The sequence below is a fragment of the Ceratotherium simum genome, chromosome 4, assembly GCF_057802395.1.
Source record: "Ceratotherium simum simum isolate JZ-2026a chromosome 4, ASM5780239v1, whole genome shotgun sequence".
Taxonomy (NCBI): domain Eukaryota; kingdom Metazoa; phylum Chordata; class Mammalia; order Perissodactyla; family Rhinocerotidae; genus Ceratotherium; species Ceratotherium simum.
The window spans coordinates 10339474-10353925 of record NC_141903.1 but is presented as its reverse complement, the minus strand read 5'-3'; the positions used below and the strand labels follow the sequence as shown (position 1 = coordinate 10353925).

The window sequence follows — 14452 nt, the reverse complement described above, 5'->3', positions numbered from 1 at the left end:
ACAGGACCCAGGCAGGTAATGGAAATAAGGGAAGGGCTGGGTCCAGGCACCTGCTCTGTCTGACGGAACCAGCTACCCCTCACCACCAGCCAATTGCGGCCATGGAGGAGCACTGGCCACCATCGCTGGGCCTCCTGTTTTTTCAAAAGAAGGAGGAAATTTGCATTTGTATGTGAAATCCCTGTATTTTTGGATACTTTTTGCAGATGTTGGCAACCAGTTGAACAGATTGTTGAAGCCCAGTGGCTTCCAGACTGATCTGAACCTAAGGATTAAAGCACTTTGCAGTAGTTTCTTTGCTACTTAAAAACAAATAAATGGCATGACAACAACAAAACCAGCAATGACCTTGGAAGAATAGATGAGAGACTCATTTCTTTGTTTTCTCTTCGCAGACTGGTACAGGGGATACCTCGTAAAGCACAAACTGTTACAGGTAAGGTCAATTTATTTTTATTTGGGACAGTACTGGATGTTTGTACTTGGCCCTGCCACCACCCTGAGCAGTTGTGTCCCACCGTTGCTCCTCAGCAAACTGGTCCTTTTCCTCCCTCCTAGGGTCCAGTACTCTCCCACCTCTACACCTTGCTGCATCTTAATGCCCCCCACCCCCTTCACTCATTCTTTAAGGCCAACCTCCAGAGCTCTCTTCTCCATGAAACTTTTCCCTATGGGCTGACCGCATATGATTTCTCCCTTCCTTAAGTCCCCATGGAATTGTGCATTTTTTGTTTGAAATTTGTCTTCTACTGCCTTTCTTTAGATTTGTGTGGGGCATTCATCATTTCCTCACCTGCGTATCCAACACAATCTAGAAAGAATAGGGCCAGTCTCTGCCCTTGGGGAGTTCACTTGATCCAACCCCACGTTACACCATCATCTCCACGAGAGCGAGCAAGCACTTGCTTTGCTGTCTCTGTATTGCTCACGGGTCTAGTGCAGCGACTGGATGTCCCAGTGTGCACATTCGTTGAATTTATGAAGGAATTTCCAAGTAATAGATAAACTTCTCTTGTTAACTGAGACATGCTCATGGAGCAAGGAAATAATAGATGCTTCTTTCCTGCTCCCTGACATGCTGTGTGGGAGGCATGATCCTACTCTGCTCTCTAAAGAACAGTAAAGCAAATCCAGGGAGAAATAGGTTCAGATCTAGCTAGCCCACATGCAACCAAGGACACTGTTGCTTCAGGACCTGACCTTCTGCTGTCGTGACTGTGAAGGGAGGCTGACTTCCCGGAATTGGGCGGGAGAGGGGAGAGGCAGGGCACCTCGTCCCACTTAGAGTGAGTCTTTCAAGTGCTCTTGTCTTGCCCATCTGATAGGATAAGTGTCTACAGGGGGTTGGAGCATCCTTTGGAATCTAGGGCTATTGTGGGATCTAGAACAACTGATGGAGAACTGGAGGGGAACCAGACCTAAGAGTGGATTTAGAATCCACCCCCTGTTCTGTGTGACTCTGGAATTATTCCCTTAAAGTTTGAGGTTTTTCCAATCAGTGGCTTTTGGGAAAATCATGAAGACCTGGGGTCAGTTATTTTCTGTAGGGATATGTCATTTTAATTTATTTTATTTATCTTATTTTATTTCCAACAGGGCATTTTTCCTAAATCCTTTATACACATCAAGGAAGTGACAGTTGAGAAAAGAAGGTATTTGCCATTCTCTGCCAGACTTGACCCTCCAATGCCTCTCTGTCCTGTCTGCTTTGAAAACCTGATTTGGCAGATGTGAAGGATGCTCAGTAGATCCGTCATCTTCTTGCCTGTGTTTATTTGGGTGTCTCCTTTCCCTCACTTGATGGGAGATCTAATCCAAATTGGTTTTTGTTCATATCTGATTCTGAGGGGTATTAGTAAGTTTGGAGAATCAAACTTTTCACTGGCAGCTGCTTTTGAACAGTATTAAAGTAGAATAATCCTGAATAATGAGCTTGAAGGCCCCCCTCACCAGTGAGGAGAACATTGAAAAGGAAGTCCCTTGCATTTGCATAATGTAATTGGTGTGGTTATTGGAGGCACTTCAGTCTCATGCTAGCAAGGCCCCTCTCAGCAGCTGCAATGTAATGAAATATGCCAGTATTTTATCTTGTTATCACCTGGGTCTCAATTTCACACCATTTTCTCTCCCACCTTAAATAGAAATATCGAGAACATCATTCCTGCAGAAATTCCTCTGGCACAAGAAGTGACAACAACACTTTGGGAATGGGGCAGCATCTGGAAACAGCTCTATGTGGTGAGACTCAAAACCCTGCTCCCTGGGATGGAAGCTTCTTGCAGTCTTTGCTTTGGTTCAAATTTGGAATTTAGCCTTGAGAAGAGCAGACCAGAGTGGCTTTAGTGGCATAGTAGAACAGACAGTAAGTATAATGTATGAGGACATCAAGGCCCAGAGAGGTTAGGTGATTTTTTTCAAAGTCACACAGCAAGCTAATGACAGAGCCATAATAAATGGGGTCTGGTGTGATCCTTCTGTTTTTAAAGGAGTGCGAATGTTGTCAAACTTAAGTATGCATAAGAATCACCTTGAAAGCTGTTAAAAAATAGAGCTTCCTTTAATGGGGTTTAGTAATCTGCATTTTTAATAAACTCAGGGGATTTTGATTTGGTGGTCTGCTGATAACTTGAGAAATACTGTTCTCAAATATTAATTAACTAATGGCTATTGTCCTCAAATCTGTGAGGAAGCTTTGACCCTGGAAAAACAAAGAATGCATTTTGCGTGTGTTTTCCCTCTATTGAAGCAAATCTAATTTTAAATCCTCCTTTGATGCCTCTAAAGCTCCTTAATGAAAGCAATTAGCTAAGCAAACCATTAAGCTGAGAGTGAAAATGTCAACCGAAGCTTACTGCTCATTTGTTACAGCACCACGCACACCTACTGATATATACATACTATTTATAGACTTAACTTTTATGTTTGTACATGTTAACTCACAAGTGGATATTTCATAATATGTGGTAATTGGCACATCCAATTCGGTAAGTTTCCCAAAAGTTGTTAGGAAAGTTTAGGGGGCAAACAGTAGACTTGAGGCTCAAGTGGTTAGTTATTCATCTCCACTACTCCTTTTAAAGCATCACATACACATGAACCATGGAAACTTGGCATTTTCCTTTGAGAAATCTTTGAATAGCAAGTCCATCATGCCTTTTACCCCAGTAAAGAGATCCTTAAATTTCCAGTATTTCAGTATCACCTTCATGATTCTTGCTATATCTGCATACCACCTGTGTAATATTTACTTAATACCTAAATTGGCTTCCTTTTTAGTAAACTTAAATAATTTACATAAGGACTTTTATAGCATGCTGCATCATTCCAACAATTCTCCAGTTCTCCGACACCAACTGGATGCCCTACAATTCAATTCAGTTCTAATGCTGACTACCCAGAGTCAGCACCAGACTCCACAGGTTTAAGGGCTCAGTCCTACAAGACTGTCCTTACTTCAGATGCCAGTCCCAAGTCTCAGGTCCCCAGGCTATTGCACTTCTGTCCAAACTTGGTACAAGTTCAGAGGTTCCCACAATTCCTCCCCACTCCCACCTCAGGGTCCATAATTCCCTAGAACAACTCACAGAGCCCTGGAAAGTGCTATATTTATGGTTACTGTTTTATTATAAAGGATATGATGCAGGAACAGCCAAATGGAAGAGATACACAGGGCAAGGTGCTGGGGTGGGGCTGGGCACAGAGCTTCCACACCTTCTCCAGCATGCCACCCTCCCAGCACATTGATATGTTCACTGTCTGGAAAGCTCTTTGATCCTTGTTGTTCAAGGGTTTTAATCGAAGTTTTGTTCCATAGGCATGATTGATTGAATCTTTGGCCATTGGTTGTCGAGGTCAGTCTCTAGCCCCTCTCCCCTCCCTGGAGGTTGAGGATAGGGGACGTGAGGGGACTGGGCTGAAAGTTCCAGCCCTCTAATCACGTGGTTGCTTTGTCTGGCATCCAGCCCCCATCCTGAAGCTATCATGTCATTAGCATAAACTTAGGTATGGTCAAAAGAAGAATAAGAAGAGAAGCTCCTATCACTCAGGAAATTCCAAGGGTTTTAGGAGCTCTGTGCCAAGAAGGAGAATGAACACCAAATATAAATATATTTTATTACACCACACATGCTTTCCCAAATGGAAAGTCAAAAGTACTTGGCACAGGGCCGGCCCCGTGGCTTAGTGTTTAGGTGCGCGCACTCCGCTACTGGCGGCCTGGGTTCGGATCCCGGGCACGCACCGATGCACCGCTTCTCTAGCCATGCTGAGGCCGCGTCCCGCATACAGCAACTAGAAGGATGTGCGGCTATGACATACAACTATCTACTGGGGCTTTGGGGGAAAAAAAAAAGGAGGAGGATTGGCAATAGCTATTAGCTCAGGACCAGTCTTCCTCAGCAAAAAGAGGAGGATTAGCATGGATGATAGCTCAGGGCTGATCTTCCAAAAAAAAACAAAAAGTACTTGGCACAATTAGAAGAACAATATTCAAATAAATAGAATGAAAACAAGACCATGTTATTAAATACTTGTTACAGTACCCATCAAAAGCTCTGAGCCCAAGATCTCTCTCTCTTTGTTAAAAATGAAATTAACAAATGTGAGAGAGAAGTTAAAGACATACTACGAAACTGCAGCTTTCTCCTTCCCTTAAGCAGGATAGAAGGAGAGTGGAAGAGAATCACCATATTTGATGTTGTGTCTTTGTACCACCCAAAGCCATCTTGTGTCCCACAGGTTGTACACGTGTCACACTTGGGGGAACACTGCCCTAGAAATGGGCCTTTGTCACCACAGAAGTGGCCGTGGCTCCCAGCCTTAAAGGGCCTGAGCTCCAGGACGTGCATTATGCAGACGTTCATGGCATTCCTGCTCAACAAGTGTCTTTTTGGATAAGAGTCAGAAATCACCCTTTCTTTAACTAAGAAGAGTTTAGGATTATTACTTTTGCTTTTGGGAAACCCCTGTGGTCCAGGGGAGGAAATATGTCAATGACTGAGACCACCCACCACGCAATCCCTTCACAGCTGAGGAAGGGCCGGGAGAGACGCTCAGGCTATGGCCCCTGAGCACGCTCGCCTGACTTGGGCACAGTCTGTCAGAGAGTTGCCCAGGCACCTTCGGCACAGGTGACTGCACATTGTTTCCTGTCTCCTAGGCCAGCAAAAAGGAGCGGTTCCTCCAGGTGCAGTCCATGATGTACGACCTGATGGAGTGGCGGTCCCAGCTCCTCTCAGGAACTCTGCCCAAGGACGAGCTGAAGGAACTGAAGCAGAAAGTCACGTCCAAAATCGACTATGGCAACAAGTAACCTCTCTTTCCTCTGAAAAGATACTTTCCTCCCTGACCCAACCCCCTTCTTCCCTGTCTTCCTTCCAAGAAGCTTGTTTTCATTTTTAGATGTGAGTTTGCCACTTTCTATTTGAGAGAAGGCTGTTACCAATGGCCGTGCTTGTGTGCCTTTGTTATCACCCCTGTGGGACAGGCAAGTGGAGAGAAGCCTTGCTTATGCAGTGGTTCTTACCGGGCTGAGAGATTTAAGACATTCGTTTAACCTACTTCCAAGGGGCTGGGGAGTACAGTCATGCTGCTTCACTTTCAGCTTAGTTGTCATTTTATTCCTACATTTACAAAACTCTCCCTTAGATCCCAGTGTGAGACTTAATGTCCCTTCCCTCATCCTAAATTATCCAAGCCTCATGCCATCAGCTACCTCATATGCCCAGTTACAGAAGCGTTTCCTCAAAAGAGAAGCAGCAGAAACTGGTTGGAGTTTGAATGCTGTGAAGTTAAGAAGACGTGAAACAACTTTTGAGGCAGGACAACCCACTGATAATAATAAGAGTGATAATAATATTATTAACTAACATTTCGTCAGAGCTTATTACGCACCAGGCTTGATGTGAAGTGTTTTACATGCCTTGTCTCATTTAATTCTTAGAACAACTCTCTGAGGTCTGCAGTTTTATTGTCTTCCTTTTCTGCAGATGCAGAAACTGAGGCTCTTAAAGAGGTTGAGTAGCTTGTCCAGAGGCACACAGCTTGTAAATGGCAGAACCAGAATTTAGACCCCGACAGTCTGGCTCCAGAGTCCATGAGCCTCACCACTGTGCTGCTTGGATAGCATCTGAGAACTGTAAAGGCCGTCCCTCCCTTCCCGTGATTTGAATGCCCTCTAAGCATCTTACTCATTTGGTTATTTATCCCAACAACAAACATGTTTTGAGCACTTATGATTGGCCTGATTTCCTGCTAGGTTTCAAGGCTATAGAAATAAAAGTTCCTGTTCTCTAAGGGACCATAGTACAGTTAGGAGTGAGTTACAAGTGAACTATGCTATGAATTGTGGTATGTTTGATGGCTTAGGAAGCAAAAGTGTTCTTAATTCGACTTGGAGAAGGAAGTCAAGGAAGGCTTCCTGGAGGAGGTGACCCAGAGTTGAATTTTGAAAGATAAAGAAGCGTTAAGTAGGCTAAAAAAGGGAGGGTGAGAGTGCATGAGAGAGCATGATGTGTTCAGAAGATTGCAAAGTGGGTCAGAAGGCTGGAACATAGGGCCTGAGGGAGAAGTAGAAAGAACCTATTCAATGGGAGTGAGAAGAAAATTCCCAGCATGGCTGCTGGGAAACAAACAGCCTTTGTCACATGCACTAGGAAGAAGATCCGAAGAGGAAAGTCAGTGGGTTCTACTTAGACCTCCTTCCCGTCCCAGGAGCACACACAGTCCCCCTGCTGGTTCCCCTGCTGGCAGCCAGCAAGCATGTCCAAATCTGCTTATAACACGTTATCCCAAAGTGACAGGAAGGGTTTGCCACGCAGCTGATGCCGCCATTGGTGCCGTGAAGTCTTGAGCTCAGCACAGTGGCATCTGGGAGTATGGGAACTGAGGGAGTGTTGCTGCTTTACAGTAGCGGCCTCCGTGACCTTCAGATCTTGTTTCCTCACTGGGGCTCCTGAGAAAAAGGCCCAGGGGTGGAAGAAACGGTCACCGCTTCTAGGAAGCCTACCCTGATTGTCCCCCTCCTGACCCGGGCTGGGTTGGGCACTCTTGCAGGCCCTTAGCTCCCTGAACGGTGATGGCCTCCTCATGGGCCTGTCTCCCTGCTGTGCTGGGAGCTCTCTGACAGTCACTGTGCAGTTCCTCTTTGTGTGCCGGGAATGCAATCTGCACACAGTAGGTGCCCAGTGAATGAGGACTGAATGAGTGCACGGATGGTGGTGATGGGAGAAAGAGGAGAAGGAGGGTCCTCCCTAAACCAGCCTCGCTCTGCAGCTTCGCCCAGAGCAGCCCTGTGCTTTCAGTTTCGGTTGGTTGCTTTGGGGAAGTGAGAGACACCCTGGGGACTGAGGCCCTGAGCTGAGGGGCCCCTTGCTTCTTGCCTCCCCTCCCTGATGACTTCATTTGGGAGTGGGAGAGACTTCAGCACCTTCCATTAACACTGGCCGGGTCTCCCGGGGGCTCAGAGCTCTGAGAGGGTGAGCGGCTTTCTGACAGCCAGAAGGCCAGAGCTCTGGGCAGTGGCAGGACCCGTGTGGGGAGCACGGCCTCAGGCTGTGAGGGTCAGGGAAGCACGACTGGAACTGAGAGCTGGAAGGTTGATCAGAATCAGCCTGTGTCTTTCCTCATTCACTCTATTCCTTCATTCAGACATCCAACTGTTGTTGAGCAACTGGTGGGCCCTAAGGATATAGACATTTACAAAATGCAGCCTCTATCTTTAACAATAGCAACAACAAAAAGCAAGCGGTGAGAACTAATAGTCACTTGCTGGGTGCTTACTCTCTTCCAGGCACTGTTTTAGGCACTTTCCATGTGTTAACTCAGTTAAGTCTCATGACAACTCTGTGAGGCAGGTACTATTATCATCCCTATCTCTCAGATGAGGAAACTGAAGCTTAGAGTGGTTAGGTCGTTTTTCCCAGGATGCACTGAGTTAGAACAGGTAGCTTGGCTCCAGAGTTCAAGCACCTGCCTGCTGCATTCTACTGCCTCCCAAGAACTGCGTTGGAGGAGGGAGGGAGAGAGACAAGTAAACAGACACTTGAGTAGGAAGTCATGATTTCATGAGAGGAGAAGCATGGACGAGAGGGTGGGAGGAGACTGGGGGTGGGAGGCAGGGCAGGGGGTGACACCAGCCCTGAATCTAACAAGACTAGCAGGAATTATGAGTCGAGAAAATCAAGAGAGAGAGAGAACATGGGAGGAGCTGAGAGATGACATGAACATGGAGAGGAAGGCAGGCAGGGGCTGGAACCTTGAGGGCCTGAGTGCCAAGTGAAGAAGTGGGGAATTGTCCAGAGGGTGATGGGAAGCCACAGAAGGAGCCGTTTCTATTTCCTTTATCATTAAAAAAAATATTTTTTTTGAAAAATGGGTATAGTGGGGGCTTCTTCTCCTGCCCTCATCTTGGGTTCATTTTATCACTTTCTTGAACAGAAGAGAGCAGTGGGACTACCTCCTGAGGAAAAAATGTCAAAATGCTCAGTTGTCCAAGACAAATGGTCAGCTGTCCTTCTGGGGCACAGCCTCTCCTGATCCTGGCTCATGGGCATCCCGACAGTCCTGCCCCATGACTACTAAAGCTTCCAAAGTTCCAAGTGAGACTGGGAATGGACAAACTGTTTGGTACTCAAGGAGTGAAGATTCCTCAAATGACTCCTCCAAATCCCAAGATAGCTGGGCCCAGGAGAGTGTTTTATTCATACATTTTAGAACCGAATCCACTTTGATAAATTTTGAGGAGAAAGAGCTAGAGAGATCTTGGCATTAAATTATGTATTGGCTATGCTCCATCTTTTCCGAGGTCGCACGAGCCTCTGCTTGGCATTAGTTGAATGCATTTATTCCCCGTTATCATGGCCCATTTGGCAGCATGGCTGCGCAACATTATGAGTCATATCTAGTTGGAAGTTAATTTCCTAATCAATGTGGACAAATGGGTGAACCTGGCTCCCTTCCATTTGCATTTGGATGAGATGGGAGATGTGCCTGTCAATCTGATTCTCAAATAAGAGATGAAAACTTAGTCTCATTCATTTGTCCTTGCTGCCCTTCCTGAATCTGGTACTCCGTAGTGGTGCCTGAGCTGTACCACTGTTGGCCTTCTCAGAGTCTCCATCGATCTCCTCTACCTTCTTTCTATGGACAACTGACGTTCTCCATCTCGACATCAAATGCAAAAGCAGCTTCACATTAATGCCTCTGCAAACCTGCCCCCTGTGCCCCAACCCAATACTGCTTCTAAGCACCTGATATCTAGAACGTATACCATAGAGGTTGAGTGCACACTAGGATGCCATATTACTTTTTACTAGCTATGTGACCTTGAGCAAATTAATTAGCACCCATAACCTCAGTCTTTTCTTCACCTGTAAAATGGGCGTATTAATAGTACCTTTCTCGTAGAGTTGTTATAAGGGTTAAATGCATTAGTATACATAAAACATTTAACATGTGTGAGCTTATCCCACGTGCTGTGTGTTTGCTGTTATTGGTATCTTCAGTGCCAATCAGAATGGCAGGTACAGGTGAAACAAATCAATACCAAACAAGGAAAAGCTTGTGGCCTGGAAATCAAAGAGCTAAAGAGCAAGCTGTGGGTAAGAATCAATATATCCAAGATTTTTTTCCCCCAAGAACTATTTTCAAATCGTTACTGAGTGATTAATACATGAGTACCTTCTCTGCATATATGTTTATTATATTATTCTATATTATATTATATAAACGTTAAACAAATTAAGCTATGGCTTGTGTCCCCTTTGACCCCTCCAGCCCTGCTAGTCCCGGGGCTCTCCTCTCCTCACAGGTACTGTGCAGGTAGTATTGCTAGTTTGGTGCTTTTTGTCCAGACTTTTCTCTCTGTCCGTTGTCACTCACGTATATGCATCCTGGTAACATATCTGGCTCAGTTTGTTTTTTTACATAAAACACACTGTTTATGCGTTTTTCCATACTCGATTTGGTTCACTGAGATGTATCATTAAACATATCAAAACTATATCATATTGTTTAAACCCTGCTGCATGGAATTTCATTACAGATCACAGTTTAGTTAGCCATTTCCCCTTGGACAGACATTTTGGTTTCTTTCAACACTTTGCTGATGTGAGCAATGCTGCAACTCACACCCTCGTTCAAGTGTGGGTGTTTCTCTAGGTTCAATATCGCAGGAAATATACATTTTAAAAAGTTTTAATACACACTGCTACAGTACCTCCCAAGGAGGCTGAACTGTCCCAGTGTGAATCCCGTTGTGTGCAAGGCCCTCGACGTAGAGCTAACTGTTCTATGGGGGTCTGTGATCCTCAGAATCAGGTGAACTTTGCGGAAGAAACTTCTCACCAACGTCCTAAAGTCTTCAGCCTCCCCTGATTTATCCTTACCTCTTGTTTTTGCTTTTTAGAATCCTTGAGCTTGATCTGATCGTCAGAGATGAAGACGGAAATATCTTAGACCCAGATAATACCAGCGTCATCAGCTTGTTCCATGCACACGAGGAAGCAACTGATAAAATCACAGAGCGCATCAAGGAAGAAATGGTGAGCTTTGTGAAACAGGCTTTGGCCATGCCAGGCAGGCGTTTGGCACATCATAAACTTAAAATAATAGGCTAATTAACCAGACTATATATTATTCAAGGGGACATCTGTCCTATGACCTGAGATGATCAGTAACCAGACACATTTTATTGTGTTTTTGTACTTGGATCTGTGATTCATTCAGCATCCATCCCACAGGTAATTTAGTGCCGGGCAAGTCTCCTACTCTCATGGAGCTTTTATATTCCAGAGAGGAGAAGAGAAGAAAGGCAATAAAAAAGTAAATAAATAAATGGACAAATTAATTCCAGATGGTGATGTTTCTAAAAGGAAATAAACTAGAATTATGTGAATCAGAGTGAATCAGAAGCTATTTTAAAAGGTACCATCAGGAAAGGCCTCTCTGAGGAGTGACATCTGAGATGACACTTGAATAATGTGAAGGCACCAGGCTGGGAAGATCTAGGAACAGGGTATTGTACACAGAGGGAGCAGCCAGTGCAAAGGCCCTGAGGTAGGTCTGAGTTCTGAATGTTCAAGGAGTAGAAACGTCAGTGTCAATGTGGCATGAAGAGCAGTGCGAGAGTTTAGGCAATGATTTGGAGAGGTAGGTAGCAGGAGCCAGCTCTTACAGGACCAGAGGGGTCATGGAAAAGAGTTTAGATGCTATTCCATGTGGTGGGAAGCCAAAGAAAGATTTCAAGGAAACATAATCTTTTCAAGGTTAACATAATATGATTTATATTTAAAACAAAATCATCTTAGCCAATTTATATTATTTGAAAGCAACTTTATTTTTATCTTTATAGAGATATGATTTTCACACAATAAAATTAATTCATTTTAAATTATAGTCTAATGAATCTTACTAATATATAGTATTGGGTAAACTCCACCACAATCAAGATATAGAATGGTTCTACTACCCTAAAAGTTTCTTTGAGTTCCTTTACAGTCAATCCCTTTCCTCAACCCCAAGCCCCATGCAACCCCTAATTTGCTTTCTGTGACAATACTTTTGCCTTTTCCGGAGTTTCATATAAATGGAATCGTATGGTTTTTCTGTTTGACTTCTTTTCCTCAGCATGATATTTTTGAGGCTCATGTTGTTGTGTATATTAGTGTTTTTCCCTTCTCCTTGCTGAGTTGCTATAAACTAGAGTTATGTGAATACCATTGTCTGTTGGACATTTGGGTTGTTTCCAGTGTGGGGCTATTATAACTAATACTGCTATGAACATCTGCATACACATCTTTGCGTGGACATATGTTTTCATTCTTTTTGAATAATACCTGGCAGTAGGATTGCTGGATCATATGATAAGTGTATTTTCAGCTTTTTAAGTTACTGGCATACCATTTCCCGGAGGGCTGTGCAATTTTCCATCCCCATCAACAATATACGAGGGTGCCAATTGCTCCACATTCTTGTCAGCACTTGGCATTGTCAGTCTTTTAACTTTAGCCATTCTAGTGGTATTTCATTGTGGTTTTAGTTTGCATTTCCTTGAATGACTAGTGTTGACTAACCATTGCCATTTGTATCTTTTTTTGTGAAGTGTCTACTTAAATATTTTGCCCATTTTAATTGGGTGGATTTTCTTGTCATTGAGTTGTAAGAATTCTTTGTATAATATGGATACAAATTCTTTATCAGATATATGTTTTGCAAATATATTTTCTCTCAAGTCTGTACTGGCCTTTTCATTTTCTTAAATGTGTCTTTCAAAAAGCAAAAGTTTTTACTTATGATGAAGTCCATTTAAGCAATTTTTTCTTTTATAGTTTGTGATTTTAATGACACTAACTTTACCAGAAAGGCTGGGTCAGTGGTGGTGTTTCCCAAGATGGGAAAATCAAGGCCAAGAGAGTTAAAGTGACTTGGCTCAGATTGCAGAAACTTTTGGTGGTAGACCTGGGTATAACGCTGAAATTTTCGGGCTTGAAACCTACGTAACTCTCAATGTCCTGGACCGTCTTTCTGTTGTCCTAAATGGTGCTGGGCTAATTTTCTCTATCTTCTTCCCTTTTTCCTTCTACTTCTCAGTCAAAAGACCAGCCAGATTATGGAATGTATTCCCGGATCTCCTCATCCCCCACCCACAGCCTCTATGTCTTTGTGAGAAACTTTGTGTGCAGAATTGGGGAAGATGCTGAGCTCTTCATGTCTCTCTATGACCCCAACAAGCAAATGGTCATAAGGTAGGTGTGCTCAATATTGCCTCACTTCTCTGTATGTGGGAGGTTGGACTTGGCAGAGCACGGAACATCTTTTCTTTCCACAATCTCTTGTGGAGAAATTCCCCCCTGGAAGAGAACTCAGCCTAACTGAGAATGTGGAAATAACTTCTTTAAGGGTGTGAGAGTCAGGTGGAAATATTACTCACCACCAAGTTTTTCCCACAGTGGGGTTATGCTTACACAGTAGGGCTTTGTAAATAGGTTTCTGATTACTGGAAAACAACCAGAAACAACAAGATTCAGACAGGTATCATTGGAGAAAATAAAAATATCTACTCTTAAATTGGGAATTAGGAAATGAATGATGAAAATTCCATTTCCTATGGTAGCGATGGGCTAGGATTGTGGGCTCTGAATCTGCCTGGCTTCACATCCTGGTCCCACTCTTTTCTCTTTCTTAACCCTGGGCAGGTTGTTAACTTTTCTTAAGCCTGAGTTTCCCATTTGCAAAATGTGAGTGCCAACCTCATGGGGTCATTTCCGTCAGACTTTTAGGAGAAAAAGCACATGAAGCACGGGGCCCGGCATGTGGTTTCTGTGCTCCAAGTGGCGGTGGCTGTTATTATTAATTATTATTTAATTGTTCTTGAGAACGGAGGAACTGAGGGAACTTCTGAGTGCCTCAGCTCGAGGAAGGGAAGACACCTTTGAGAATCTCCAGGGAAAAGACTTTGATACACCTCCAGCCCCCACTGTCAGCCCCCTGGCCTCTGCTTGTGGCTGAGACCATCCTTCCTCCCAGGCAACCACTGCTTATCTCCACCAGTAGGGTTTTGGGCCAACACATGGTCCCATGAAATGAGGTCCGAGTTGATGCACTGATGCATCAAAATGGAGCTGGAGCATGATCCTCTGCCTTTATGGAGAAAACGATGTCTTCCTGGCTTGGTTGTTGTGATGATTATGTAAGATAATGTACACTGCCCAGTGAAAAGTGGTGCTTTAGGAAATAATGGCTCTCCTGGAGATGTTTATGAAACATGGAGGGGCTGTCCATCTAAGAAGACTGACCTGAGGTCTGTGCATGATCTCATTTAATCCTCATTACTTCATGCCATTTGGGTGAGAAAATGAGGTTCAGGGAGGTCAGGTGACTTGCCCAAAGTCACACATATTTATAAATGACAGAGCTGAGATTTCTACCCAGGTCCGTCTGACTCCAAAGACAAGCTAGTTCTCACTTTAGTCTGTCACCAAGAAAAGAGTTGTATCAAATATCCTGAGAGGATCTTAGCAGGGTTTCAGCACTGCTATGGTGGAAAGCTATTCTTTATAGTGAACCTAAATCCCTAGTGTTAAAGAGTCAGCCCAGTTCACCTGGCTAGGCCTCAGTGCAAGCTGCAAACCAGTGTTTCTGCTTCCTTAGAGATAGTCTTGTAGTAGTCTGCGTGTCATAGGCCCCTTGCTATTCCCTGTCAGCTGCTCTCAAGGCGCCTGTGACAAAGATCCTGAAAGCACTCGTAGGACCCCCCTGCCTCTCAGGAAACACAAGGATATCTCATGGCCGAATTGACAAGGGTGCCTGGCCTACTGGCCCATCTAAGTGGTGGATGGCCTGAACCAGCTCGGTGGAGGGAGGTGATGGATCAGTGGGATGGCAGCTCTGTTCCCTGATGTGTCACGCTGGATGATGTGCTCGATGGGGCATGCCTGAGTGATGCCTCTGAGAG

General features: G+C 44.3%; 1 protein-coding gene across 1 annotated transcript in view; it reads left to right on the top strand.

Annotated features, from left to right (window-relative positions):
• The window catches only part of DOCK2 (dedicator of cytokinesis 2), a 401533-nt gene that overhangs the window by 30752 nt on the left and 356329 nt on the right, over nucleotides 1-14452 (top strand). The window contains exons 3-8 of the mRNA XM_004428542.3: nucleotides 396-436; nucleotides 1597-1652; nucleotides 2142-2238; nucleotides 5159-5307; nucleotides 10406-10541; nucleotides 12589-12743. Of these exons, the coding sequence (XP_004428599.1) occupies nucleotides 396-436; nucleotides 1597-1652; nucleotides 2142-2238; nucleotides 5159-5307; nucleotides 10406-10541; nucleotides 12589-12743 (634 nt within the window). The remainder of the gene's footprint in view (nucleotides 1-395; nucleotides 437-1596; nucleotides 1653-2141; nucleotides 2239-5158; nucleotides 5308-10405; nucleotides 10542-12588; nucleotides 12744-14452) is intronic.